General features: G+C 27.9%; 2 protein-coding genes and 1 long non-coding RNA gene across 3 annotated transcripts; 1 reads left to right on the top strand and 2 right to left on the bottom strand.

Moving 5' to 3' along the window:
• Positions 1 to 225: 225 nt before the first annotated feature.
• Positions 226 to 4,636, top strand: LOC139893844 (ubiquinone biosynthesis O-methyltransferase, mitochondrial-like). The gene is made up of 10 exons (XM_071877028.1): positions 226 to 371; positions 584 to 881; positions 1,066 to 1,155; positions 2,380 to 2,458; positions 2,919 to 2,996; positions 3,386 to 3,434; positions 3,581 to 3,630; positions 3,821 to 3,970; positions 4,201 to 4,281; positions 4,372 to 4,636. The coding sequence occupies exons 2-10, from the start codon at positions 661 to 663 to the stop codon at positions 4,477 to 4,479; spliced, it is 906 nt and encodes a 301-aa protein (XP_071733129.1). The 5' UTR covers positions 226 to 371; positions 584 to 660; the 3' UTR covers positions 4,480 to 4,636.
• Positions 4,637 to 5,174: 538 nt separating this feature from the next.
• LOC139893843 (uncharacterized) lies at positions 5,175 to 7,033 on the bottom strand. The gene is made up of 4 exons (XR_011774725.1): positions 6,972 to 7,033; positions 6,774 to 6,852; positions 5,688 to 5,770; positions 5,175 to 5,521 (listed from the first exon to the last, which is right to left on the bottom strand). It is a non-coding gene; the product is annotated as an uncharacterized lncRNA (long non-coding RNA).
• Positions 7,034 to 21,737: 14,704 nt separating this feature from the next.
• LOC139890197 (uncharacterized) lies at positions 21,738 to 25,600 on the bottom strand. The gene is made up of 6 exons (XM_071873094.1): positions 25,388 to 25,600; positions 24,145 to 24,282; positions 23,947 to 24,025; positions 23,593 to 23,723; positions 22,370 to 22,448; positions 21,738 to 21,865 (listed from the first exon to the last, which is right to left on the bottom strand). Exons 1-6 carry the CDS (start codon positions 25,568 to 25,570, stop codon positions 21,738 to 21,740), a joined length of 738 nt encoding a protein of 245 aa, XP_071729195.1. The 5' UTR covers positions 25,571 to 25,600.
• Between the last annotated feature and the right edge of the window lie 1,341 nt (positions 25,601 to 26,941).

The raw sequence follows: 26,941 nt of genomic DNA, 5'->3' as shown, positions 1-26,941 counted from the left end.
GGTAACTGATATATGTATTGGAAATACAAATTAATTTGGTTAATTAATTCAAAATTAATTTGGTTAATGACATCATCTAACATGTTTAGATTTTTTTTACTTTTTTTTTTAATTTTTTAATTTTTTTTTTAACAAAGGAAATAATTTAATGATGATGTCATATTTTAGAATTTTAATATAAACTATAAAATAGATAGATTATTGTTATTTAAAACCAATTAATTAAGTACTTTTGAATCATTTCAATTACGTTACACGTCCACCGCCTAGACCCCCACAATTTGCATCTGATTCAGCTCTATCAAAGTTCAAATTTTGATACCGTCTCTCAAACATTTGAGCACCAACACCATTTCTGTCATCAAAACTAGGTACTGTATAAGTTTTTCATCTTTTCATGGTCTTATAAATATTCTAGATAAAAGCTACTCAATAACGCCAATTAATCAATCTGTCCCCAATCAAATATGTACTTAAACTCACCATTCTTATCGAATGTGTAACTGTTGCAACACGTTACCTCTTGATTTTTGGTACATTATATTTTGCACACCAACTGTTTGATGAAATGTTTGTATGACAGTTTATGAGCAAGATACTTGAAGAAAAAGCTGAAGATTGAGCTGAAGACAAGTCATTTCGGTTTTAATCTCTGCAAAGATGATTTCAAGAAGTTTATATCAATTACGAAAATTAGCAACAACCAGTGGTTTTCCTGTTCATAATTCAAGTACCAATTGCAAACATGTAGTTGTTGATGCTTTACATCCATTTTTTCAGAATAGATCTTATGTGAATAGCCCTCAACCTTCTGTTTCTGCTTCTACGTCTTCTTTGAATCAAACTGAGCTTGATAAATTTGCAGCTATAGCTGATAGTTGGTAAGCTCATTTACTGTTGTTTATTGTAGGGGAAACTGGTTACTCTAATTATCGTTATCTTTTGCAAGCTTCATGTTTAATATCTGAATTTTGCGAAGCAAGTTGGAAAATGTGACGATGTAGGAATTTTAGTTGATCTTTAATTGTTAAGTGTTCGATCAAGAAGATATTTTTTTGTTGACAGGTGGGATGCTGAAGGGCCTTTTAAGCCATTGCATATCATGAATCCTACAAGACTGGCTTTTATTCGGTCAACTCTTTGCAGACATTTTGGGTATTGATTTCATTTTATATGCCGTTTTATTGAAAAATCCTGCTGGCAATTTTATGAATGGGTGGGTCGGTCGTTTTGTTATTTCAGCAACATACCTGATCTTTTGAAGTGCATATCTATTATTTTTTAGGAAATATGCTGAAGTTTTGGTCAATTTCTAAAAGAAGGATGATTTTACAATAGAATAACCTATGAAATCCACATTGCACTTTTTCATCATGTCTGTAATGATAAATTACACAGAATTAATGGGAAGTATCCATGAAATCGGGAAAAAAGTTATTCATTTATGACAACTACATATGCATAATGTTAAATGACCAAACAAATGAAAGTCGGATGGAATTTAGTCCTAGTTTCCTACTTGCAATAATCTTCATTTACATGAGACCACTTAAAAAACACGAGTGCATATTTCTCATTAGTCTATAGTAACTGTAGTAAATCGATAAAACACTTGTACATATCTACCTACCAGAAAAGTATATTCAAAAATTTATTGGGAAGTAACATGGACCATTTTGGGCAAACAAATTACCAATATTTGAATGAAGTTCAACAAAGGTTATTTGACTTTTTTTTCAAAACCCTAATTAAATGTTCTAGTTGGTATCTTGAGAGCAAAGTCCAAGTGTTGTCTCAATCATGTAATTCAACGAAAGAAGTCTTAAATTAAACACATGATCAAGTTCTGATGATTTTTGGCACCTGATTTGAGTGATTGGATATTGATTCTGATCTTGAATTTGCTTTTATTTGAAGTGTTATTGAATGTTAAATCCACTCAACCTTCAAAAAATTTTCCTTCTACCCTCATGGAACCCGTAGCCCAGTCCGTCGTAGTTCATTTAGAACACACCTTAAGCCTCAAATCACCCATAATGCTGTTATAGAAGTCCAAAATTGCCCATTTAGGCCTATTTTGCCAGCTCTAGGTATATGTCAGTGTATCATGTATGAAGAAATATATCCTTGTGTTAGATATCTATTTCTAGGATTATTGGAATCCACCTTACATTTATTTAATAAGTTATTATTTTGGTTAGTTAGTGGTGCAATTGGGTTATTGTGTGATCATTTTTCTCTTTTAAAGTAGATTTTTTCGTTCTTGACTAGAGAAACTATGTATATTTTTTTGCATAAGAATGCATCAGTTAATGTTTTGGAATAATTATTTTGATTTATGCTTCACGTGAATACTTCTCTTATTTTATTGTTTCTCAGCAAGGATCCCTTTTCTGCAAGGCCATTTGAAGGACTAAAATTTGTAGATGTTGGTTGTGGAGGAGGTATTTTATCTGAGGTATAAGTTAATAGTCTCTTTATTTTTTTTTATATATGTACATGTAAACACAGTACACACTTAGAACACACGTAAAAAAAGGCCCTAGTATCTCCATAATTATGTAGTCTTTAAGTTTAGATATCCACGTATCAAACGCTTGTATCCCTGTAGTCATATCCTTTGAACAAAGACACATTGATGATGCCGAGGCTATCTTCAACTCATTATGGATAATAGCATAATGAGAGTAATTCTAATTATCATTAGCTTTTGTTGTAGTTAAATTCAAGTGCTTTTTGTGTTCAATAAACTTAAGAGGCTTTGCAAAATTTTACAGGTGGAACATATGTTCTTATATAGACAGTTACAAATGATTAACATGGACCTTTTGAGTAGAATTTTGTTCTTTTCTATGGTCTATAAGACAACTTGATAACTATATTATCACATGTTTTTAATTTTTATTGACTCTTGTCAGCCTTTGGCTCGCATGGGAGCTTCAGTTACAGGAGTTGATGCCGTGGACAAAAATATCAAGATTGCGCGTCTTCATGCTGTACGATTAGTTTAAATGGTTTTCTCATAAAAATTACTTCGTCGGTCCCAAAGCAATAAATGTTAAACAAGGCACAAAATTTGATTAGCATGTTTAATTATTTGCAGAATTATCTAAGTTACCATGCGTATCGACAAAATAGGATAACTTCCTGGGATTGAAATGAATAATTTTAATATCTGAATGAGTTTTAGTTGGCAAAAAGGTATTCTGGTTTGGAACATGGCAAAAAAAGTTACCGTATTTCTGAATTTTATAATAAACGGAATTATTGCATTTACTTTGGGACTGAGGGAGTGTGTATTCTTCTTATTATTATAATTATTATTTTTTTATATTAATTTTGGGTACATAATGACATGTACAACGTCACAATTTGGTATGTTTAGGATTTGGATCAAGTAACTTCTTCAATTGAATATCGTTGCACAACTGCTGGTACTTCTTATGAAACTCCTTCCCTTTATTATTGTCATTCTGTCGTTGAAAATGACTATCCAGTTATTCTTATTTTTCAATACTAATAATTTTTACAAGTTCAGTTTTACGATTTTACAATGTTTTTGTTACAACTATTCAAACAGAAAATTTGGTTCAAGAGCAAAAGGAATTCGATGCAGTTATTGCTTTAGAGGTATGATAAAGTTTATGATGTATTATCCATAAAAATGGCATTCTCATGGATGTTAATATTTGTTTTTGTATCAGATAACCTTTTTTATGATATAAGTTTTGATTCTGTCATATGCTCCGTGTTACGTTTTTGTTTTTTTTTTTTTTTTTTTTTTAAATCAAAAGGCTGAAAATATCTACACAAATCTCAGGTTATTGAACACGTAGCAGATTCAGCCGAGTTTTGCAAATCATTGTCAGCTTTAACTGTTTCTCATGGAGCAACTGTAGTCTCAACAATTAACCGTTCTATGAGAGCATACGCAACTGCCATTGTGGTGGCCGAGTACATCCTGCGTTGGGTATGAATTTATTTTTCTTATTTTTTATTTTTATTATTTTATTATTTTCATTTTTATGAAAAAATCAACTTCTTACACTACCAAGACACTCAATATACTTTTTTGTGATTAATACTCATTCACATTGTTTAATCTGTAGCTACTAAAAAGTTCACATTTTTTTTATCTGTTGTTATTTATACTTTAAACCTTTGAGAGTTTATGTGTGCTTAAAAGTTATCTATTGACAGCTTCCCAAGGGTACTCATCAATGGTCGAGTTTCTTAACTCCCGAAGAACTCGTATTGGCGCTGCAGCGAGCTTCTGTCTCTGTAAGCTAACGCATATTGTTTCTGTTTAACATGGTTATACGCTACAAATTTATACATATTTTGTTCGGTTATCTGATGGATTTTTTATAGGTTGAAGAGATGGCTGGCTTTGCATATGACCAAGTAACCGGTCGGTGGACTCTTACTGATGACATTGGAGTCAATTTCATTGCTTTTGGTGTTAAAAACAGCCAATAGTTATACTTTGAGCTCACATTAGATGTATAACGAGTTTCAAACGTATTCATAATTTCTTGATTTGTACATTTGCGCTCACATGCACAACAGCGCAGACCTTTCCCATTTCCATATAGGTTATTGATTACTGATGAAATAAATATATGAATTCATCATGAAAGGATACATCTGCTCCTTTAACTAAATTTGTAATCGTAACTTAACACTGGTTTGGCGTTTGCTAATTGGCTAGCTACAACAAAGTTTTCAAAGTCGAGAGTTTACTCAAAATTGTTTTCGTCATTAAAAGCTTAAGATCTAAAAATTGAATAAGGATCTATATGAATATTATCAGATATGTAGTGCAATCATAATTGCATCACATAATCATTGAAATTATGAATATTATCAGATATGTAGTGCAATCCTAATCGTATTTTTGTACCTTTGACAAACTAACATCGAAGAGGACTTGACTGTAAACGTTGAAATCAATTATAGCTCTGGTCCATATCTATTGTATGTTATTTCCAATAGGTCACGTTCAATTATAGTTCATGTACCCTTTTATTTTACGGTTCCGTTATAATACGTATGACCAAGTTCATATTGAACTGCTTTGTGCATATCAATTCTTGTATTTGGTTGTCAGTCAATGGACAATAAAGGCCGCTTCACACCTATTTGCATATGAACGGAGATTGCACCCTCTTTAATTTTTCAAGTTGAACACCATTGACGCCTAAAAAGTTATGTACATTATTTGCTACATAGTGATTCTTGAAACGAATAAAACCAAAATGGTAACCAGATTACTTATAACTTTTTAAGATCATTATGTACCTATTTCCAAACTTCTCTAATATGATACCGGAAACGTATAAATATAAATTACCCACAAAAATCGTAATCCAAGAGTTATTAAGATTGGATTTTCTTCATCTCGAGCAAAAGTTTCTCCAATTATTTAAATCTCCGTGGCGGTGGTATCGATGTTCTGATTTTTGAACTTCAAGCATCAGATTTTGCTGGAAAATTACTTGGTTTCCTTATAGGAGTGACACTATATGACAAAAAGTAACATTAAATAAGGTTAGGTGATGATCCACATGGTGGCAAATTGGGCGGGTCAGGGGATATATGTCAATTTGGTAGATTTGAATTTAAAAGGAATAGAAATCAAGTAGGGTGTCAAATATTGTTATGTAGATAATTAACGATAATGGTACCTGTGACTACTGCGAATGACGGTGTTTTAGTTTAGCCTTCTTCATCAAGCAGCTCTTTGTATTGCCTAAGTTGATACCAGGGCCTACACACATTCAAGTTACATGGCCATGTCAGCCTCGACGAAAATGATGTTTCTGTCAGTAACTAAATGCAAAATTAATACTATACCTCCTATTTTTTAGCTACTAACAATCATGTTGTTGTTACATGCTATGTTCTTTTATCGATTATTTGTTTTAAAATGGTTCTAACGGACGAGCTCATAATCTAGACGTTAGTGTTCAATACTAATATTTTCGATACAAATACCATCATTAATAAAGAGTTTTTCATTGAAATTGTATTATACATTTAATAAGTATTAATACTAATATTATCGAATACTAATTTATACAATTACCGTGCAACACACTGGCTCATAAAACTAGTATGTATAGGGAAGGGGGAATTGAATTTTTATTTTTATTATTTCGTTTTTTTTTTAATTTTTTTTTCAAACATTAAGATCACATGAAAATATAAACATTTAAAAAAAAACTTTGTGATGAATGTTATTATTTTGGCCGGAAAACTATCAAAGAAATAAATGATAACAAGCATCATGAGTAATGTTTTAATTAGAGTTTTTTTCATAGTTTTTTTTCATCTTATGTGAATTTTTTTTTTTCAAAATTTAGTCCGATACAGAGTTTAGGTTTTAGGGTTTAGTGTTTTGGGTTTAGTCCCAAAACCCTAAACCCTAAACTTTAAACCGTACGTGTTAAAAATTCAATCTAAACCCTAAACCTTAATTTCTAAACCCTAATTTTTGAACCCTAATTTTTAAACCCTAATTTCTAACCACTTAACAAAAGCTTCAATTAAAACATTACATATGATGCATGTTATCATTTAATTCTTCGAGCGTTTTCCCGCCAAAATAATACGAGTAACATTTATTACAAAGTGTCTTTTTTAAATGTTCATATTTTCAAGTGATAAAAAAAAAGAAAAATTAATTCCCCAAAAAAAGTGCTTCCTCTTGATTAAAACACAACATTTGCAACATACAGTACTATGAAGTTTCAAAAAGTTTATAAACTTACTAGCATCTTCTTTTTTATATAGTTGCTTTACTCTCTTAAACGACTTTTGTTGGGCCTCCTTTACTTCCTTTAATTTTGCCTGCATTGATCAATCTAATTATGCAAAATACTTTATTGACATATTCTTACTCAAGATCACATTCTATGATACGCAAACAACAATCAAACAAAAAGGAAAAGTATACAAAATATTATCACCTCATACAATTGTCTCCATCTAAATGAAACGTGCATCTGTTTCATTCTATTGACTACAAGGCTAATAATATGATGAGTTTATATATTTAAAATGGGCTCATATGATATAATCATATTTAAGTGGGTAAATATGTTATTAAAATTTAAGAAGGGTAAATATGATAATAACCCTAAATAATGAAGGATATGGTTTTTTAATATTATAAATATTATCACGAATCATTTTATAGTGGTATAAAATAGGAATGGTTGGGATGATTGTGTATGATCAGTTTTTAATTTTAGAAGTTCATTATTCATGCTGCTACAATATAGGACATAGTGGTAACTGATATATGTATTTGAAATACAAATTAATTTGGTTAATTAATTCAAAATTAATTTGGTTAATGACATCATCTAACATGTTTAGATTTTTTTTATTTTTTTTTTAATTTTTTTTAACAAAGGAAATAATTTAATGATGATGTCATATTTTAGAATTTTAATATAAACTATAAAATAGATAGATTATTGTTATTTAAAACCAATTAATTAAGTACTTTTGAATCATTTCAATTACGTTACACGTCCACCGCCTAGACCCCCACAATTTGCATCTGATTCAGCTCTATCAAAGTTCAAATTTTGATACCGTCTCTCAAACATTTGAGCACCAACACCATTTCTGTCATCAAAACTAGGTACTGTATAAGTTTTTCATCTTTTCATGGTCTTATAAATATTCTAGATAAAAGCTACTCAATAACACCAATTAATCAATCTGTCCCCAATCAAATATATACTTCAACTCATCATTCATTCTTATCGAATGTGAAACCGTTGCAACATGTTACCTTTGATTTACGGTACATTATATTTTGCACACCAACTGTTTGATGAAATGTTTCTATGACAGTTTGTGAGCAAGATACTTGAAGAAAAAGCTGAAGATTGAGCTGAAAACTATTCATTTCTGTTTTAATCTCTGCAAGGATGATTTCAAGAAGTTTATGTCGATTACGAAAACTATCAAGAACCAAAATAATACGAGTAACATTTATTACAAAGTGTCTTTTTTAAATGTTCATATTTTCAAGTGATAAAAAAAACAGAAAAATTAATTCCCCCAAAAAAGTGCTTCCTCTTGATTAAAACACAACATTTGCAACATACAGTACTATGAAGTTTCAAAAAGTTTATAAACTTACTAGCATCTTCTTTTTTATATAGTTGCTTTACTCTCTTAAACGACTTTTGTTGGGCCTCCTTTACTTCCTTTAATTTTGCCTGCATAGATCAATCTAATTATGCAAAATACTTTATTGACATATTCTTACTCAAGATCACATTCTATGATACGCAAACAACAATCAAACAAAAAGGAAAAGTATACAAAATATTATCACCTCATACAATTGTCTCCATCTAAATGAAACGTGCATCTGTTTCATTCTATTGACTACAAGGCTAATAATATGATGAGTTTATATATTTAAAATGGGCTCATATGATATAATCATATTTAAGTGGGTAAATATGTTATTAAAATTTAAGAAGGGTAAATATGATAATAAGCCTAAATAAATAAATAAAATATTTAATTAATGTTAATGACATTTTTTTCTTTTTATTTTTGATTTTTTCTTAATAAAGGAATTAGCCTAATAATGACATCATCATTATAGGATTTTAATAGAAACTATAGATAGATGCTTATGATTGCTTTTGTTGGTCTTCATAATCTGACAATTATGTTTGAAAAAGTTAGCTAAGTATGAAGGATATGGTTTTTTAATATTATAAATATTATCACGAATCATTTTATAGTGGTATAAAATAGGAATGGTTGGGATGATTGTGTATGATCAGTTTTTAATTTTAGAAGTTCATTATTCATGCTGCTACAATATAGGACATAGTGGTAACTGATATATGTATTTGAAATACAAATTAATTTGGTTAATTAATTCAAAATTAATTTGGTTAATGACATCATCTAACATGTTTAGATTTTTTTTATTTTTTTTTAATTTTTTTTAACAAAGGAAATAATTTAATGATGATGTCATATTTTAGAATTTTAATATAAACTATAAAATAGATAGATTATTGTTATTTAAAACCAATTAATTAAGTACTTTTGAATCATTTCAATTACGTTACACGTCCACCGCCTAGACCCCCACAATTTGCATCTGATTCAGCTCTATCAAAGTTCAAATTTTGATACCGTCTCTCAAACATTTGAGCACCAACACCATTTCTGTCATCAAAACTAGGTACTGTATAAGTTTTTCATCTTTTCATGGTCTTATAAATATTCTAGATAAAAGCTACTCAATAACGCCAATTAATCAATCTGTCCCCAATCAAATATATACTTCAACTCATCATTCATTCTTATCGAATGTGAAACCGTTGCAACATGTTACCTTTGATTTACGGTACATTATATTTTGCACACCAACTGTTTGATGAAATGTTTCTATGACAGTTTGTGAGCAAGATACTTGAAGAAAAAGCTGAAGATTGAGCTGAAAACAATTCATTTCTGTTTTAATCTCTGCAAGGATGATTTCAAGAAGTTTATGTCGATTACGAAAACTATCAAGAACCAAAATAATACGAGTAACATTTATTACAAAGTGTCTTTTTTAAATGTTCATATTTTCAAGTGATAAAAAAAACAGAAAAATTAATTCCCCCAAAAAAGTGCTTCCTCTTGATTAAAACACAACATTTGCAACATACAGTACTATGAAGTTTCAAAAAGTTTATAAACTTACTAGCATCTTCTTTTTTATATAGTTGCTTTACTCTCTTAAACGACTTTTGTTGGGCCTCCTTTACTTCCTTTAATTTTGCCTGCATAGATCAATCTAATTATGCAAAATACTTTATTGACATATTCTTACTCAAGATCACATTCTATGATACGCAAACAACAATCAAACAAAAAGGAAAAGTATACAAAATATTATCACCTCATACAATTGTCTCCATCTAAATGAAACGTGCATCTGTTTCATTCTATTGACCAGAAGGCTAATAATATGATGAGTTTATATATTTAAAATGGGCTCATATGATATAATCATATTTAAGTGGGTAAATATGTTATTAAAATTTAAGAAGGGTAAATATGATAATAACCCTAAATAAATAAATAAAATATTTAATTAATGTTAATGACATTTTTTTCTTTTTATTTTTGATTTTTTCTTAATAAAGGAATTAGCCTAATAATGACATCATCATTATAGGATTTTAATAGAAACTATAGATAGATGCTTATGATTGCTTTTGTTGGTCTTCATAATCTGACAATTATGTTTGAAAAAGTTAGCTAAGTATGAAGGATATGGTTTTTTAATATTATAAATATTATCACGAATCATTTTATAGTGGTATAAAATAGGAATGGTTGGGATGATTGTGTATGATCAGTTTTTAATTTTAGAAGTTCATTATTCATGCTGCTACAATATAGGACATAGTGGTAACTGATATATGTATTTGAAATACAAATTAATTTGGTTAATTAATTCAAAATTAATTTGGTTAATGACATCATCTAACATGTTTAGATTTTTTTTATTTTTTTTTTAATTTTTTTAACAAAGGAAATAATTTAATGATGATGTCATATTTTAGAATTTTAATATAAACTATAAAATAGATAGATTATTGTTATTTAAAACCAATTAATTAAGTACTTTTGAATCATTTCAATTACGTTACACGTCCACCGCCTAGACCCCCACAATTTGCATCTGATTCAGCTCTATCAAAGTTCAAATTTTGATACCGTCTCTCAAACATTTGAGCACCAACACCATTTCTGTCATCAAAACTAGGTACTGTATAAGTTTTTCATCTTTTCATGGTCTTATAAATATTCTAGATAAAAGCTACTCAATAACGCCAATTAATCAATCTGTCCCCAATCAAATATATACTTCAACTCATCATTCATTCTTATCGAATGTGAAACCGTTGCAACATGTTACCTTTGATTTACGGTACATTATATTTTGCACACCAACTGTTTGATGAAATGTTTCTATGACAGTTTGTGAGCAAGATACTTGAAGAAAAAGCTGAAGATTGAGCTGAAAACAATTCATTTCTGTTTTAATCTCTGCAAGGATGATTTCAAGAAGTTTATGTCGATTACGAAAACTATCAAGAACCAAAATAATACGAGTAACATTTATTACAAAGTGTCTTTTTTAAATGTTTATATTTTCAAGTGATAAAAAAAACAGAAAAATTAATTCCCCCAAAAAAGTGCTTCCTCTTGATTAAAACACAACATTTGCAACATACAGTACTATGAAGTTTCAAAAAGTTTATAAACTTACTAGCATCTTCTTTTTTATATAGTTGCTTTACTCTCTTAAACGACTTTTGTTGGGCCTCCTTTACTTCCTTTAATTTTGCCTGCATAGATCAATCTAATTATGAAAAATACTTTATTGACATATTCTTACTCAAGATCACATTCTATGATACGCAAACAACAATCAAACAAAAAGGAAAAGTATACAAAATATTATCACCTCATACAATTGTCTCCATCTAAATGAAACGTGCATCTGTTTCATTCTATTGACCAGAAGGCTAATAATATGATGAGTTTATATATTTAAAATGGGCTCATATGATATAATCATATTTAAGTGGGTAAATATGTTATTAAAATTTAAGAAGGGTAAATATGATAATAACCCTAAATAAATAAATAAAATATTTAATTAATGTTAATGACATTTTTTTCTTTTTATTTTTGATTTTTTCTTAATAAAGGAATTAGCCTAATAATGACATCATCATTATAGGATTTTAATAGAAACTATAGATAGATGCTTATGATTGCTTTTGTTGGTCTTCATAATCTGACAATTATGTTTGAAAAAGTTAGCTAAGTATGAAGGATATGGTTTTTTAATATTATAAATATTATCACGAATCATTTTATAGTGGTATAAAATAGGAATGGTTGGGATGATTGTGTATGATCAGTTTTTAATTTTAGAAGTTCATTATTCATGCTGCTACAATATAGGACATAGTGGTAACTGATATATGTATTTGAAATACAAATTAATTTGGTTAATTAATTCAAAATTAATTTGGTTAATGACATCATCTAACATGTTTAGATTTTTTTTATTTTTTTTTTAATTTTTTTTAACAAAGGAAATAATTTAATGATGATGTCATATTTTAGAATTTTAATATAAACTATAAAATAGATAGATTATTGTTATTTAAAACCAATTAATTAAGTACTTTTGAATCATTTCAATTACGTTACACGTCCACCGCCTAGACCCCCACAATTTGCATCTGATTCAGCTCTATCAAAGTTCAAATTTTGATACCGTCTCTCAAACATTTGAGCACCAACACCATTTCTGTCATCAAAACTAGGTACTGTATAAGTTTTTCATCTTTTCATGGTCTTATAAATATTCTAGATAAAAGCTACTCAATAACACCAATTAATCAATCTGTCCCCAATCAAATATATACTTCAACTCATCATTCATTCTTATCGAATGTGAAACCGTTGCAACATGTTACCTTTGATTTACGGTACATTATATTTTGCACACCAACTGTTTGATGAAATGTTTCTATGACAGTTTGTGAGCAAGATACTTGAAGAAAAAGCTGAAGATTGAGCTGAAAACAATTCATTTCTGTTTTAATCTCTGCAAGGATGATTTCAAGAAGTTTATGTCGATTACGAAAACTATCAAGAACCAAAATAATACGAGTAACATTTATTACAAAGTGTCTTTTTTAAATGTTCATATTTTCAAGTGATAAAAAAAACAGAAAAATTAATTCCCCCAAAAAAGTGCTTCCTCTTGATTAAAACACAACATTTGCAACATACAGTACTATGAAGTTTCAAAAAGTTTATAAACTTACTAGCATCTTCTTTTTTATATAGTTGCTTTACTCTCTTAAACGACTTTTGTTGGGCCTCCTTTACTTCCTTTAATTTTGCCTGCATAGATCAATCTAATTATGCAAAATACTTTATTGACATATTCTTACTCAAGATCACATTCTATGATACGCAAACAACAATCAAACAAAAAGGAAAAGTATACAAAATATTATCACCTCATACAATTGTCTCCATCTAAATGAAACGTGCATCTGTTTCATTCTATTGACCAGAAGGCTAATAATATGATGAGTTTATATATTTAAAATTGGCTCATATGATATAATCATATTTAAGTGGGTAAATATGTTATTAAAATTTAAGAAGGGTAAATATGATAATAACCCTAAATAAATAAATAAAATATTTAATTAATGTTAATGACATTTTTTTCTTTTTATTTTTGATTTTTTCTTAATAAAGGAATTAGCCTAATAATGACATCATCATTATAGGATTTTAATAGAAACTATAGATAGATGCTTATGATTGCTTTTGTTGGTCTTCATAATCTGACAATTATGTTTGAAAAAGTTAGCTAAGTATGAAGGATATGGTTTTTTAATATTATAAATATTATCACGAATCATTTTATAGTGGTATAAAATAGGAATGGTTGGGATGATTGTGTATGATCAGTTTTTAATTTTAGAAGTTCATTATTCATGCTGCTACAATATAGGACATAGTGGTAACTGATATATGTATTTGAAATACAAATTAATTTGGTTAATTAATTCAAAATTAATTTGGTTAATGACATCATCTAACATGTTTAGATTTTTTTTATTTTTTTTTAATTTTTTTTAACAAAGGAAATAATTTAATGATGATGTCATATTTTAGAATTTTAATATAAACTATAAAATAGATAGATTATTGTTATTTAAAACCAATTAATTAAGTACTTTTGAATCATTTCAATTACGTTACACGTCCACCGCCTAGACCCCCACAATTTGCATCTGATTCAGCTCTATCAAAGTTCAAATTTTGATACCGTCTCTCAAACATTTGAGCACCAACACCATTTCTGTCATCAAAACTAGGTACTGTATAAGTTTTTCATCTTTTCATGGTCTTATAAATATTCTAGATAAAAGCTACTCAATAACGCCAATTAATCAATCTGTCCCCAATCAAATATATACTTCAACTCATCATTCATTCTTATCGAATGTGAAACCGTTGCAACATGTTACCTTTGATTTACGGTACATTATATTTTGCACACCAACTGTTTGATGAAATGTTTCTATGACAGTTTGTGAGCAAGATACTTGAAGAAAAAGCTGAAGATTGAGCTGAAAACAATTCATTTCTGTTTTAATCTCTGCAAGGATGATTTCAAGAAGTTTATGTCGATTACGAAAACTATCAAGAACCAAAATAATACGAGTAACATTTATTACAAAGTGTCTTTTTTAAATGTTCATATTTTCAAGTGATAAAAAAAACAGAAAAATTAATTCCCCCAAAAAAGTGCTTCCTCTTGATTAAAACACAACATTTGCAACATACAGTACTATGAAGTTTCAAAAAGTTTATAAACTTACTAGCATCTTCTTTTTTATATAGTTGCTTTACTCTCTTAAACGACTTTTGTTGGGCCTCCTTTACTTCCTTTAATTTTGCCTGCATAGATCAATCTAATTATGCAAAATACTTTATTGACATATTCTTACTCAAGATCACATTCTATGATATGCAAACAACAATCAAACAAAAAGGAAAAGTATACAAAATATTATCACCTCATACAATTGTCTCCATCTAAATGAAACGTGCATCTGTTTCATTCTATTGACTACAAGGCTAATAATATGATGAGTTTATATATTTAAAATGGGCTCATATGATATAATCATATTTAAGTGGGTAAATATGTTATTAAAATTTAAGAAGGGTAAATATGATAATAACCCTAAATAAATAAATAAAATATTTAATTAATGTTAATGACATTTTTTTCTTTTTATTTTTGATTTTTTCTTAATAAAGGAATTAGCCTAATAATGACATCATCATTATAGGATTTTAATAGAAACTATAGATAGATGCTTATGATTGCTTTTGTTGGTCTTCATAATCTGACAATTATGTTTGAAAAAGTTAGCTAAGTATGAAGGATATGGTTTTTTAATATTATAAATATTATCACGAATCATTTTATAGTGGTATAAAATAGGAATGGTTGGGATGATTGTGTATGATCAGTTTTTAATTTTAGAAGTTCATTATTCATGCTGCTACAATATAGGACATAGTGGTAACTGATATATGTATTTGAAATACAAATTAATTTGGTTAATTAATTCAAAATTAATTTGGTTAATGACATCATCTAACATGTTTAGATTTTTTTTATTTTTTTTTAATTTTTTTTAACAAAGGAAATAATTTAATGATGATGTCATATTTTAGAATTTTAATATAAACTATAAAATAGATAGATTATTGTTATTTAAAACCAATTAATTAAGTACTTTTGAATCATTTCAATTACGTTACACGTCCACCGCCTAGACCCCCACAATTTGCATCTGATTCAGCTCTATCAAAGTTCAAATTTTGATACCGTCTCTCAAACATTTGAGCACCAACACCATTTCTGTCATCAAAACTAGGTACTGTATAAGTTTTTCATCTTTTCATGGTCTTATAAATATTCTAGATAAAAGCTACTCAATAACGCCAATTAATCAATCTGTCCCCAATCAAATATATACTTCAACTCATCATTCATTCTTATCGAATGTGAAACCGTTGCAACATGTTACCTTTGATTTACGGTACATTATATTTTGCACACCAACTGTTTGATGAAATGTTTCTATGACAGTTTGTGAGCAAGATACTTGAAGAAAAAGCTGAAGATTGAGCTGAAAACAATTCATTTCTGTTTTAATCTCTGCAAGGATGATTTTAAGAAGTTTATGTCGATTACGAAAACTATCAAGAACCAAAATAATACGAGTAACATTTATTACAAAGTGTCTTTTTTAAATGTTCATATTTTCAAGTGATAAAAAAAACAGAAAAATTAATTCCCCCAAAAAAGTGCTTCCTCTTGATTAAAACACAACATTTGCAACATACAGTACTATGAAGTTTCAAAAAGTTTATAAACTTACTAGCATCTTCTTTTTTATATAGTTGCTTTACTCTCTTAAACGACTTTTGTTGGGCCTCCTTTACTTCCTTTAATTTTGCCTGCATAGATCAATCTAATTATGCAAAATACTTTATTGACATATTCTTACTCAAGATCACATTCTATGATACGCAAACAACAATCAAACAAAAAGGAAAAGTATACAAAATATTATCACCTCATACAATTGTCTCCATCTAAATGAAACGTGCATCTGTTTCATTCTATTGACCAGAAGGCTAATAATATGATGAGTTTATATATTTAAAATGGGCTCATATGATATAATCATATTTAAGTGGGTAAATATGTTATTAAAATTTAAGAAGGGTAAATATGATAATAACCCTAAATAAATAAATAAAATATTTAATTAATGTTAATGACATTTTTTTCTTTTTATTTTTGATTTTTTCTTAATAAAGGAATTAGCCTAATAATGACATCATCATTATAGGATTTTAATAGAAACTATAGATAGATGCTTATGATTGCTTTTGTTGGTCTTCATAATCTGACAATTATGTTTGAAAAAGTTAGCTAAGTATGAAGGATATGGTTTTTTAATATTATAAATATTATCACGAATCATTTTATAGTGGTATAAAATAGGAATGGTTGGGATGATTGTGTATGATCAGTTTTTAATTTTAGAAGTTCATTATTCATGCTGCTACAATATAGGACATAGTGGTAACTGATATATGTATTTGAAATACAAATTAATTTGGTTAATTAATTCAAAATTAATTTGGTTAATGACATCATCTAACATGTTTAGATTTTTTTTATTTTTTTTTTAATTTTTTTAACAAAGGAAATAATTTAATGATGATGTCATATTTTAGAATTTTAATATAAACTATAAAATAGATAGATTATTGTTATTTAAAACCAATTAATTAAGTACTTTTGAATCATTTCAATTACGTTACACGTCCACCGCCTAGACCCCCACAATTTGCATCTGATTCAGCTCTATCAAAGTTCAAATTTTGATACCGTCTCTCAAACATTTGAGCACCAACACCATTTCTGTCATCAAAACTAGGTACTGTATAAGTTTTTCATCTTTTCATGGTCTTATAAATATTCTAGATAAAAGCTACTCAATAACACCAATTAATCAATCTGTCCCCAATCAAATATATACTTCAACTCATCATTCATTCTTATCGAATGTGAAACCGTTGCAACATGTTACCTTTGATTTACGGTACATTATATTTTGCACACCAACTGTTTGATGAAATGTTTCTATGACAGTTTGTGAGCAAGATACTTGAAGAAAAAGCTGAAGATTGAGCTGAAAACAATTCATTTCTGTTTTAATCTCTGCAAGGATGATTTCAAGAAGTTTATGTCGATTACGAAAACTATCAAGAACCAAAATAATACGAGTAACATTTATTACAAAGTGTCTTTTTTAAATGTTCATATTTTCAAGTGATAAAAAAAACAGAAAAATTAATTCCCCCAAAAAAGTGCTTCCTCTTGATTAAAACACAACATTTGCAACATACAGTACTATGAAGTTTCAAAAAGTTTATAAACTTACTAGCATCTTCTTTTTTATATAGTTGCTTTACTCTCTTAAACGACTTTTGTTGGGCCTCCTTTACTTCCTTTAATTTTGCCTGCATAGATCAATCTAATTATGCAAAATACTTTATTGACATATTCTTACTCAAGATCACATTCTATGATACGCAAACAACAATCAAACAAAAAGGAAAAGTATACAAAATATTATCACCTCATACAATTGTCTCCATCTAAATGAAACGTGCATCTGTTTCATTCTATTGACTACAAGGCTAATAATATGATGAGTTTATATATTTAAAATGGGCTCATATGATATAATCATATTTAAGTGGGTAAATATGTTATTAAAATTTAAGAAGGGTAAATATGATAATAACCCTAAATAAATAAATAAAATATTTAATTAATGTTAATGACATTTTTTTTCTTTTTATTTTTGATTTTTTCTTAATAAAGGAATTAGCCTAATAATGACATCATCATTATAGGATTTTAATAGAAACTATAGATAGATGCTTATGATTGCTTTTGTTGGTCTTCATAATCTGACAATTATGTTTGAAAAAGTTAGCTAAGTATGAAGGATATGGTTTTTTAATATTATAAATATTATCACGAATCATTTTATAGTGGTATAAAATAGGAATGGTTGGGATGATTGTGTATGATCAGTTTTTAATTTTAGAAGTTCATTATTCATGCTGCTACAATATAGGACATAGTGGTAACTGATATATGTATTTGAAATACAAATTAATTTGGTTAATTAATTCAAAATTAATTTGGTTAATGACATCATCTAACATGTTTAGATTTTTTTTATTTTTTTTTTAATTTTTTTTAACAAAGGAAATAATTTAATGATGATGTCATATTTTAGAATTTTAATATAAACTATAAAATAGATAGATTATTGTTATTTAAAACCAATTAATTAAGTACTTTTGAATCATTTCAATTACGTTACACGTCCACCGCCTAGACCCCCACAATTTGCATCTGATTCAGCTCTATCAAAGTTCAAATTTTGATACCATCTCTCAAACATTTGAGCACCAACACCATTTCTGTCATCAAAACTAGGTACTGTATAAGTTTTTCATCTTTTCATGGTCTTATAAATATTCTAGATAAAAGCTACTCAATAACACCAATTAATCAATCTGTCCCCAATCAAATATATACTTCAACTCATCATTCATTCTTATCGAATGTGAAACCGTTGCAACATGTTACCTTTGATTTACGGTACATTATATTTTGCACACCAACTGTTTGATGAAATGTTTCTATGACAGTTTGTGAGCAAGATACTTGAAGAAAAAGCTGAAGATTGAGCTGAAAACAATTCATTTCTGTTTTAATCTCTGCAAGGATGATTTCAAGAAGTTTATGTCGATTACGAAAACTATCAAGAACCAAAATAATACGAGTAACATTTATTACAAAGTGTCTTTTTTAAATGTTCATATTTTCAAGTGATAAAAAAAACAGAAAAATTAATTCCCCCAAAAAAGTGCTTCCTCTTGATTAAAACACAACATTTGCAACATACAGTACTATGAAGTTTCAAAAAGTTTATAAACTTACTAGCATCTTCTTTTTTATATAGTTGCTTTACTCTCTTAAACGACTTTTGTTGGGCCTCCTTTACTTCCTTTAATTTTGCCTGCATAGATCAATCTAATTATGCAAAATACTTTATTGACATATTCTTACTCAAGATCACATTCTATGATACGCAAACAACAATCAAACAAAAAGGAAAAGTATACAAAATATTATCACCTCATACAATTGTCTCCATCTAAATGAAACGTGCATATGTTTCATTCTATTGACCAGAAGGCTAATAATATGATGAGTTTATATATTTAAAATGGGCTCATATGATATAATCATATTTAAGTGGGTAAATATGTTATTAAAATTTAAGAAGGGTAAATATGATAATAACCCTAAATAAATAAATAAAATATTTAATTAATGTTAATGACATTTTTTTCTTTTTATTTTTGATTTTTTCTTAATAAAGGAATTAGCCTAATAATGACATCATCATTATAGGATTTTAATAGAAACTATAGATAGATGCTTATGATTGCTTTTGTTGGTCTTCATAATCTGACAATTATGTTTGAAAAAGTTAGCTAAGTATGAAGGATATGGTTTTTTAATATTATAAATATTATCACGAATCATTTTATAGTGGTATAAAATAGGAATGGTTGGGATGATTGTGTATGATCAGTTTTTAATTTTAGAAGTTCATTATTCATGCTGCTACAATATAGGACATAGTGGTAACTGATATATGTATTTGAAATACAAATTAATTTGGTTAATTAATTCAAAATTAATTTGGTTAATGACATCATCTAACATGTTTAGATTTTTTTTATTTTTTTTTTAATTTTTTTTAACAAAGGAAATAATTTAATGATGATGTCATATTTTAGAATTTTAATATAAACTATAAAATAGATAGATTATTGTTATTTAAAACCAATTAATTAAGTACTTTTGAATCATTTCAATTACGTTACACGTCCACCGCCTAGACCCCCACAATTTGCATCTGATTCAGCTCTATCAAAGTTCAAATTTTGATACCGTCTCTCAAACATTTGAGCACCAACACCATTTCTGTCATCAAAACTAGGTACTGTATAAGTTTTTCATCTTTTCATGGTCTTATAAATATTCTAGATAAAAGCTACTCAATAACACCAATTAATCAATCTGTCCCCAATCAAATATATACTTCAACTCATCATTCATTCTTATCGAATGTGAAACCGTTGCAACATGTTACCTTTGATTTACGGTACATTATATTTTGCACACCAACTGTTTGATGAAATGTTTCTATGACAGTTTGTGAGCAAGATACTTGAAGAAAAAGCTGAAGATTGAGCTGAAAACAATTCATTTCTGTTTTAATCTCTGCAAGGATGATTTCAAGAAGTTTATGTCGATTACGAAAACTATCAAGAACCAAAATAATACGAGTAACATTTATTACAAAGTGTCTTTTTTAAATGTTCATATTTTCAAGTGATAAAAAAAACAGAAAAATTAATTCCCCCAAAAAAGTGCTTCCTCTTGATTAAAACACAACATTTGCAACATACAGTACTATGAAGTTTCAAAAAGTTTATAAACTTACTAGCATCTTCTTTTTTATATAGTTGCTTTACTCTCTTAAACGACTTTTGTTGGGCCTCCTTTACTTCCTTTAATTTTGCCTGCATAGATCAATCTAATTATGCAAAATACTTTATTGACATATTCTTACTCAAGATCACATTCTATGATACGCAAACAACAATCAAACAAAAAGGAAAAGTATACAAAATATTATCACCTCATACAATTGTCTCCATCTAAATGAAACGTGCATCTGTTTCATTCTATTGACTACAAGGATAATAATATGATGAGTTTATATATTTAAAATGGGCTCATATGATATAATCATATTTAAGTGGGTAAATATGTTATTAAAATTTAAGAAGGGTAAATATGATAATAACCCTAAATAAATAAATAAAATATTTAATTAATGTTAATGACATTTTTTTTCTTTTTATTTTTGATTTTTTCTTAATAAAGGAATTAGCCTAATAATGACATCATCATTATAGGATTTTAATAGAAACTATAGATAGATGCTTATGATTGCTTTTGTTGGTCTTCATAATCTGACAATTATGTTTGAAAAAGTTAGCTAAGTATGAAGGATATGGTTTTTTAATATTATAAATATTATCACGAATCATTTTATAGTGGTATAAAATAGGAATGGTTGGGATGATTGTGTATGATCAGTTTTTAATTTTAGAAGTTCATTATGCATGCTGCTACAATATAGGACATAGTGGTAACTGATATATGTATTTGAAATACAAATTAATTTGGTTAATTAATTCAAAATTAATTTGGTTAATGACATCATCTAACATGTTTAGATTTTTTTTATTTTTTTTTTAATTTTTTTTAACAAAGGAAATAATTTAATGATGATGTCATATTTTAGAATTTTAATATAAACTATAAAATAGATAGATTATTGTTATTTAAAACCAATTAATTAAGTACTTTTGAATCATTTCAATTACGTTACACGTCCACCGCCTAGACCCCCACAATTTGCATCTGATTCAGCTCTATCAAAGTTCAAATTTTGATACCGTCTCTCAAACATTTGAGCACCAACACCATTTCTGTCATCAAAACTAGGTACTGTATAAGTTTTTCATCTTTTCATGGTCTTATAAATATTCTAGATAAAAGCTACTCAATAACACCAATTAATCAATCTGTCCCCAATCAAATATATACTTCAACTCATCATTCATTCTTATCGAATGTGAAACCGTTGCAACATGTTACCTTTGATTTACGGTACATTATATTTTGCACACCAACTGTTTGATGAAATGTTTCTATGACAGTTTGTGAGCAAGATACTTGAAGAAAAAGCTGAAGATTGAGCTGAAAACAATTCATTTCTGTTTTAATCTCTGCAAGGATGATTTCAAGAAGTTTATGTCGATTACGAAAACTATCAAGAACCAAAATAATACGAGTAACATTTATTACAAAGTGTCTTTTTTAAATGTTCATATTTTCAAGTGATAAAAAAAACAGAAAAATTAATTCCCCCAAAAAAGTGCTTCCTCTTGATTAAAACACAACATTTGCAACATACAGTACTATGAAGTTTCAAAAAGTTTATAAACTTACTAGCATCTTCTTTTTTATATAGTTGCTTTACTCTCTTAAACGACTTTTGTTGGGCCTCCTTTACTTCCTTTAATTTTGCCTGCATAGATCAATCTAATTATGCAAAATACTTTATTGACATATTCTTACTCAAGATCACATTCTATGATACGCAAACAACAATCAAACAAAAAGGAAAAGTATACAAAATATTATCACCTCATACAATTGTCTCCATCTAAATGAAACGTGCATCTGTTTCATTCTATTGACCAGAAGGCTAATAATATGATAAGTTTATAAATTTAAAATGGGCTCATATGATATAATCATATTTAAGTGGGTAAATATGTTATTAAAATTTAAGAAGGGTAAATATGATAATAACCCTAAATAAATAAATAAAATATTTAATTAATGTTAATGACATTTTTTTCTTTTTATTTTTGATTTTTTCTTAATAAAGGAATTAGCCTAATAATGACATCATCATTATAGGATTTTAATAGAAACTATAGATAGATGCTTATGATTGCTTTTGTTGGTCTTCATAATCTGACAATTATGTTTGAAAAAGTTAGCTAAGTATGAAGGATATGGTTTTTTAATATTATAAATATTATCATGAATCATTTTATAGTGGTATAAAATAGGAATGGTTGGGATGATTGTGTATGATCAGTTTTTAATTTTAGAAGTTCATTATTCATGCTGCTACAATATAGGACATAGTGGTAACTGATATATGTATTTGAAATACAAATTAATTTGGTTAATTAATTCAAAATTAATTTGGTTAATGACATCATCTAACATGTTTAGATTTTTTTTATTTTTTTTTAATTTTTTTAACAAAGGAAATAATTTAATGATGATGTCATATTTTAGAATTTTAATATAAACTATAAAATAGATAGATTATTGTTATTTAAAACCAATTAATTAAGTACTTTTGAATCATTTCAATTACGTTACACGTCCACCGCCTAGACCCCCACAATTTGCATCTGATTCAGCTCTATCAAAGTTCAAATTTTGATACCGTCTCTCAAACATTTGAGCACCAACACCATTTCTGTCATCAAAACTAGGTACTGTATAAGTTTTTCATCTTTTCATGGTCTTATAAATATTCTAGATAAAAGCTACTCAATAACACCAATTAATCAATCTGTCCCCAATCAAATATATACTTCAACTCATCATTCATTCTTATCGAATGTGAAACCGTTGCAACATGTTACCTTTGATTTACGGTACATTATATTTTGCACACCAACTGTTTGATGAAATGTTTCTATGACAGTTTGTGAGCAAGATACTTGAAGAAAAAGCTGAAGATTGAGCTGAAAACAATTCATTTCTGTTTTAATCTCTGCAAGGATGATTTCAAGAAGTTTATGTCGATTACGAAAACTATCAAGAACCAAAATAATACGAGTAACATTTATTACAAAGTGTCTTTTTTAAATGTTCATATTTTCAAGTGATAAAAAAAACAGAAAAATTAATTCCCCCAAAAAAGTGCTTCCTCTTGATTAAAACACAACATTTGCAACATACAGTACTATGAAGTTTCAAAAAGTTTATAAACTTACTAGCATCTTCTTTTTTATATAGTTGCTTTACTCTCTTAAACGACTTTTGTTGAGCCTCCTTTACTTCCTTTAATTTTGCCTGCATAGATCAATCTAATTATGCAAAATACTTTATTGACATATTCTTACTCAAGATCACATTTTATGATACGCAAACAACAATCAAACAAAAAGGAAAAGTATACAAAATATTATCACCTCGTACAATTGTCTCCATCTAAATGAAACGTGCATCTGTTTCATTCTATCGACTACAAGGCGAGCATTCTTAGATCCAAACTGTTGTGTGTAAAAGTTCTTCCATAGCTTATCAGTAACAGGGCTAAGATCTTGGCCCTGCAAAACATTAAAAATTTAAATGTCTACATTTTAACACAATTTTTGAATGTTTGAAAAAGGTGTATAGTGTATGAAGATGCATCCAACGTAAACAATTTTTTATTTTTTTATTTTTTTTGTAATCCAAGAAGTTTCTATTGTGCGTATCAAATTTTCAATGTTTGCTAGTATATGTTTCCTCCTTATAACACCGGTTTTTTATGACGTGAGAGATGATTGCCACATTAGCAAAAAATATCGGTTACATGACTAATAAGTCATCCGATATATAAAATAACAATAACTAAAATAATAGAAAATTTTGAAGTTGGGTAAATACTCTGAACAAAGATAAACTAAACTGATTTTCTTATATTTCGCAATTCTATTTGTTGTACCATGTGCCTTTTATAAATACAAGAGGGGTAAGTGAAAGGTCAACGGATTAAGGAAACTTTTGTATAACCAACTACAATTCTAGAATTATATACATAATTTATAATTTATGCCTTAATTGTTTTCTAACACATACAACAAAATTTTGGGTAAACTTTAATACAATTTTCACACACTTAAAATAAGAAAAATATTGTATATCCCCTTCTTAAACAACAAAATTACATATTCCCCAACTAAGCACTTTAATATCATATATTCCCAAACTAAACCTTAAATCTCTCAAACTTACCCATTTTTAAAATTTATTATTGTAATTTTTTTTGGAAAGCATAACTTATTATATATACACAAGTTACTCAAATATGTACAATATGAATATTAACATCTTTTAAGCTTAGATCCATCTATTGTTCGAGACTAACTCACTCTAAGTCTATTATCTGTTATTACAGCATACCATACATATTTCAATATTTGTATGTATAATAGCTAATAGCTAAAAAAATAATTATAATAAAATTGAAAAGATATGTAAATTTTAAAGATTTTTGGTTTAAGTTGGGGATATATAATATTAAGGTGTTTAGTTGGGGAAATATGTAATTTTGATGTTTAAGGAGGGGATACATTATCCTTAAAATAAAACGACAATAACAATGCCCAATTCAACCAATGTGGAGTATGGGGTAAAATAGAAAACTATGTTATAAGAATATTTTTTTACCACATTTGAATCCTCGATACGTATCAGCTGATCTACAGTACAATGTGGTAAAATCCGCTCTAAAAGATGCTGATTTGTCTCAACTAGATCCCCTAGGTACCGAACGTCATCCACAACCTTCTCAGCACAAAGATCAAACAAAGAAGGCACTTTTCTTCCCGACTTTGTACACCATTCCTCCATTGTGTAACGTCCTGATCCTGATTTTGATTACCGCCTTGCGTAAGCACAAAAAAATTGCATATATTTTATAACAAAATTTTGAGTACAAAACCTCTTAATATTAGCTATAAAAACGTTGTTCTAACATAAACGCAACATGTCAACAAGATTCACATTTGAACAATGTTAGTCAAAGGGTCAGATCCTTTGAATGTATCATCAGCCTCGAAACCAAGAAGCATAAAAAGAGAATTTTTTAAACAAACTGATAAACAGACTGCAAACAACAATTCGCCATTTATAATAGTGGACGCGTGTTCATTGGTATGAAATAAAGATGCTTTATATTGGATCCTAATACATTTTTTTGCAAACACTAATTACTACTAACAACTAGTAAATTGAAAATATTAGAAAATAAATAAAACTACATTTTAATCTTGCCTAAACCTGAACCTGACGGATTTAATTTGATAAATTAAATAAAGTTAGCAAAGAATCAATTTGTTACAGTATTTTTTGTTTCTGATAAATTAAAAGATTTGTGTTGAAAAAAATCACATTCTAATTTTGCTTAGCCTGAACTGATGCATTTACCTTTTGATACATTACAAAATTTCGTGTGAAAATATAAAATAGAAAGAAATATTGAACATCTGACCTAATTTTATATAATTCCTATATTCTTTAGTAGAATTAGATGGAATTAACAGTATATCATTGCGAACTAGAATTTAATAATTGATTTACATACAGTTTCTTTTATAAATACGATAAATCTAAAGTAATAGCTGAGTATTACCTGTGGCTGCAAATAGGGCTGATAGACGAAGATCGGCAATCAGAATTAATCAAAAATAAAATAAAATAGGTTTTTGTTATGAAAGTCAATAATGTCTACAATTTGGCTACAAATTTCCTACCACGGTGATTTATTTTATAATATAAATATATAAAGATGTAGTTTGCAGAAGATGCACTTAAGATAATATATACTCTTCTCATATACTCTCTTTGTTCCTCTTATAATTTTATTAGTATTCTTAATCAAAAATCAAACCACTAAAGGTAGTTATAAGCCTACTGAATTATAACATCAAACCACTAAAGATAGTTATAAGCCTACTGAATTATAACACGTTATCAGCACGAAGTGCTCCGTATAATCAAGGTTTATCTAAGCAAGCACAAGTCACTAATCAAGGTAGGAAATTCTTTAACGATATCTTCTATTATTTATTAGTAAGTTAAATATTATTATCATCATAAGTAAAATTATATTTCTGTAATCTAACTTTTATTAACTTCACTAACATTTATATTTATGTTATTTAAGTTATATATGGTCGGTTATACCGCCTAAATTATATTTATGTAATCTAACTTTTATTA

Source organism: Rutidosis leptorrhynchoides, chromosome 2 (assembly GCF_046630445.1).
Source record: "Rutidosis leptorrhynchoides isolate AG116_Rl617_1_P2 chromosome 2, CSIRO_AGI_Rlap_v1, whole genome shotgun sequence".
In the NCBI taxonomy this organism is placed as follows: Eukaryota; Viridiplantae; Streptophyta; class Magnoliopsida; order Asterales; family Asteraceae; genus Rutidosis; species Rutidosis leptorrhynchoides.
The sequence above is the reverse complement of the archived record's forward strand: the minus strand, read 5'-3'. Positions and strand labels throughout refer to the sequence as shown.

Bases quoted from the DNA above. Each gene is read 5' to 3' on its own strand.
- LOC139893844 (XM_071877028.1), top strand. From the start codon at position 661: ATGATTTCAAGAAGTTTATATCAATTACGAAAATTAGCAACAACCAGT. The intron at 1,156-2,379 runs GTATTGATTTCA...ATTGTTTCTCAG, and splicing joins ACTCTTTGCAGACATTTTGG to CAAGGATCCCTTTTCTGCAA. The intron at 3,971-4,200 runs GTATGAATTTAT...ATCTATTGACAG, and splicing joins CCGAGTACATCCTGCGTTGG to CTTCCCAAGGGTACTCATCA.
- LOC139890197 (XM_071873094.1), bottom strand. From the start codon at position 25,570: ATGGAGGAATGGTGTACAAAGTCGGGAAGAAAAGTGCCTTCTTTGTTT. The intron at 24,283-25,387 runs GTAAAAAAATAT...AATGTTTTGCAG, and splicing joins GTATCGAGGATTCAAATGTG to GGCCAAGATCTTAGCCCTGT. The intron at 22,449-23,592 runs GTAACATGTTGC...TGATCTATGCAG, and splicing joins TAATGTACCGTAAATCAAAG to GCAAAATTAAAGGAAGTAAA.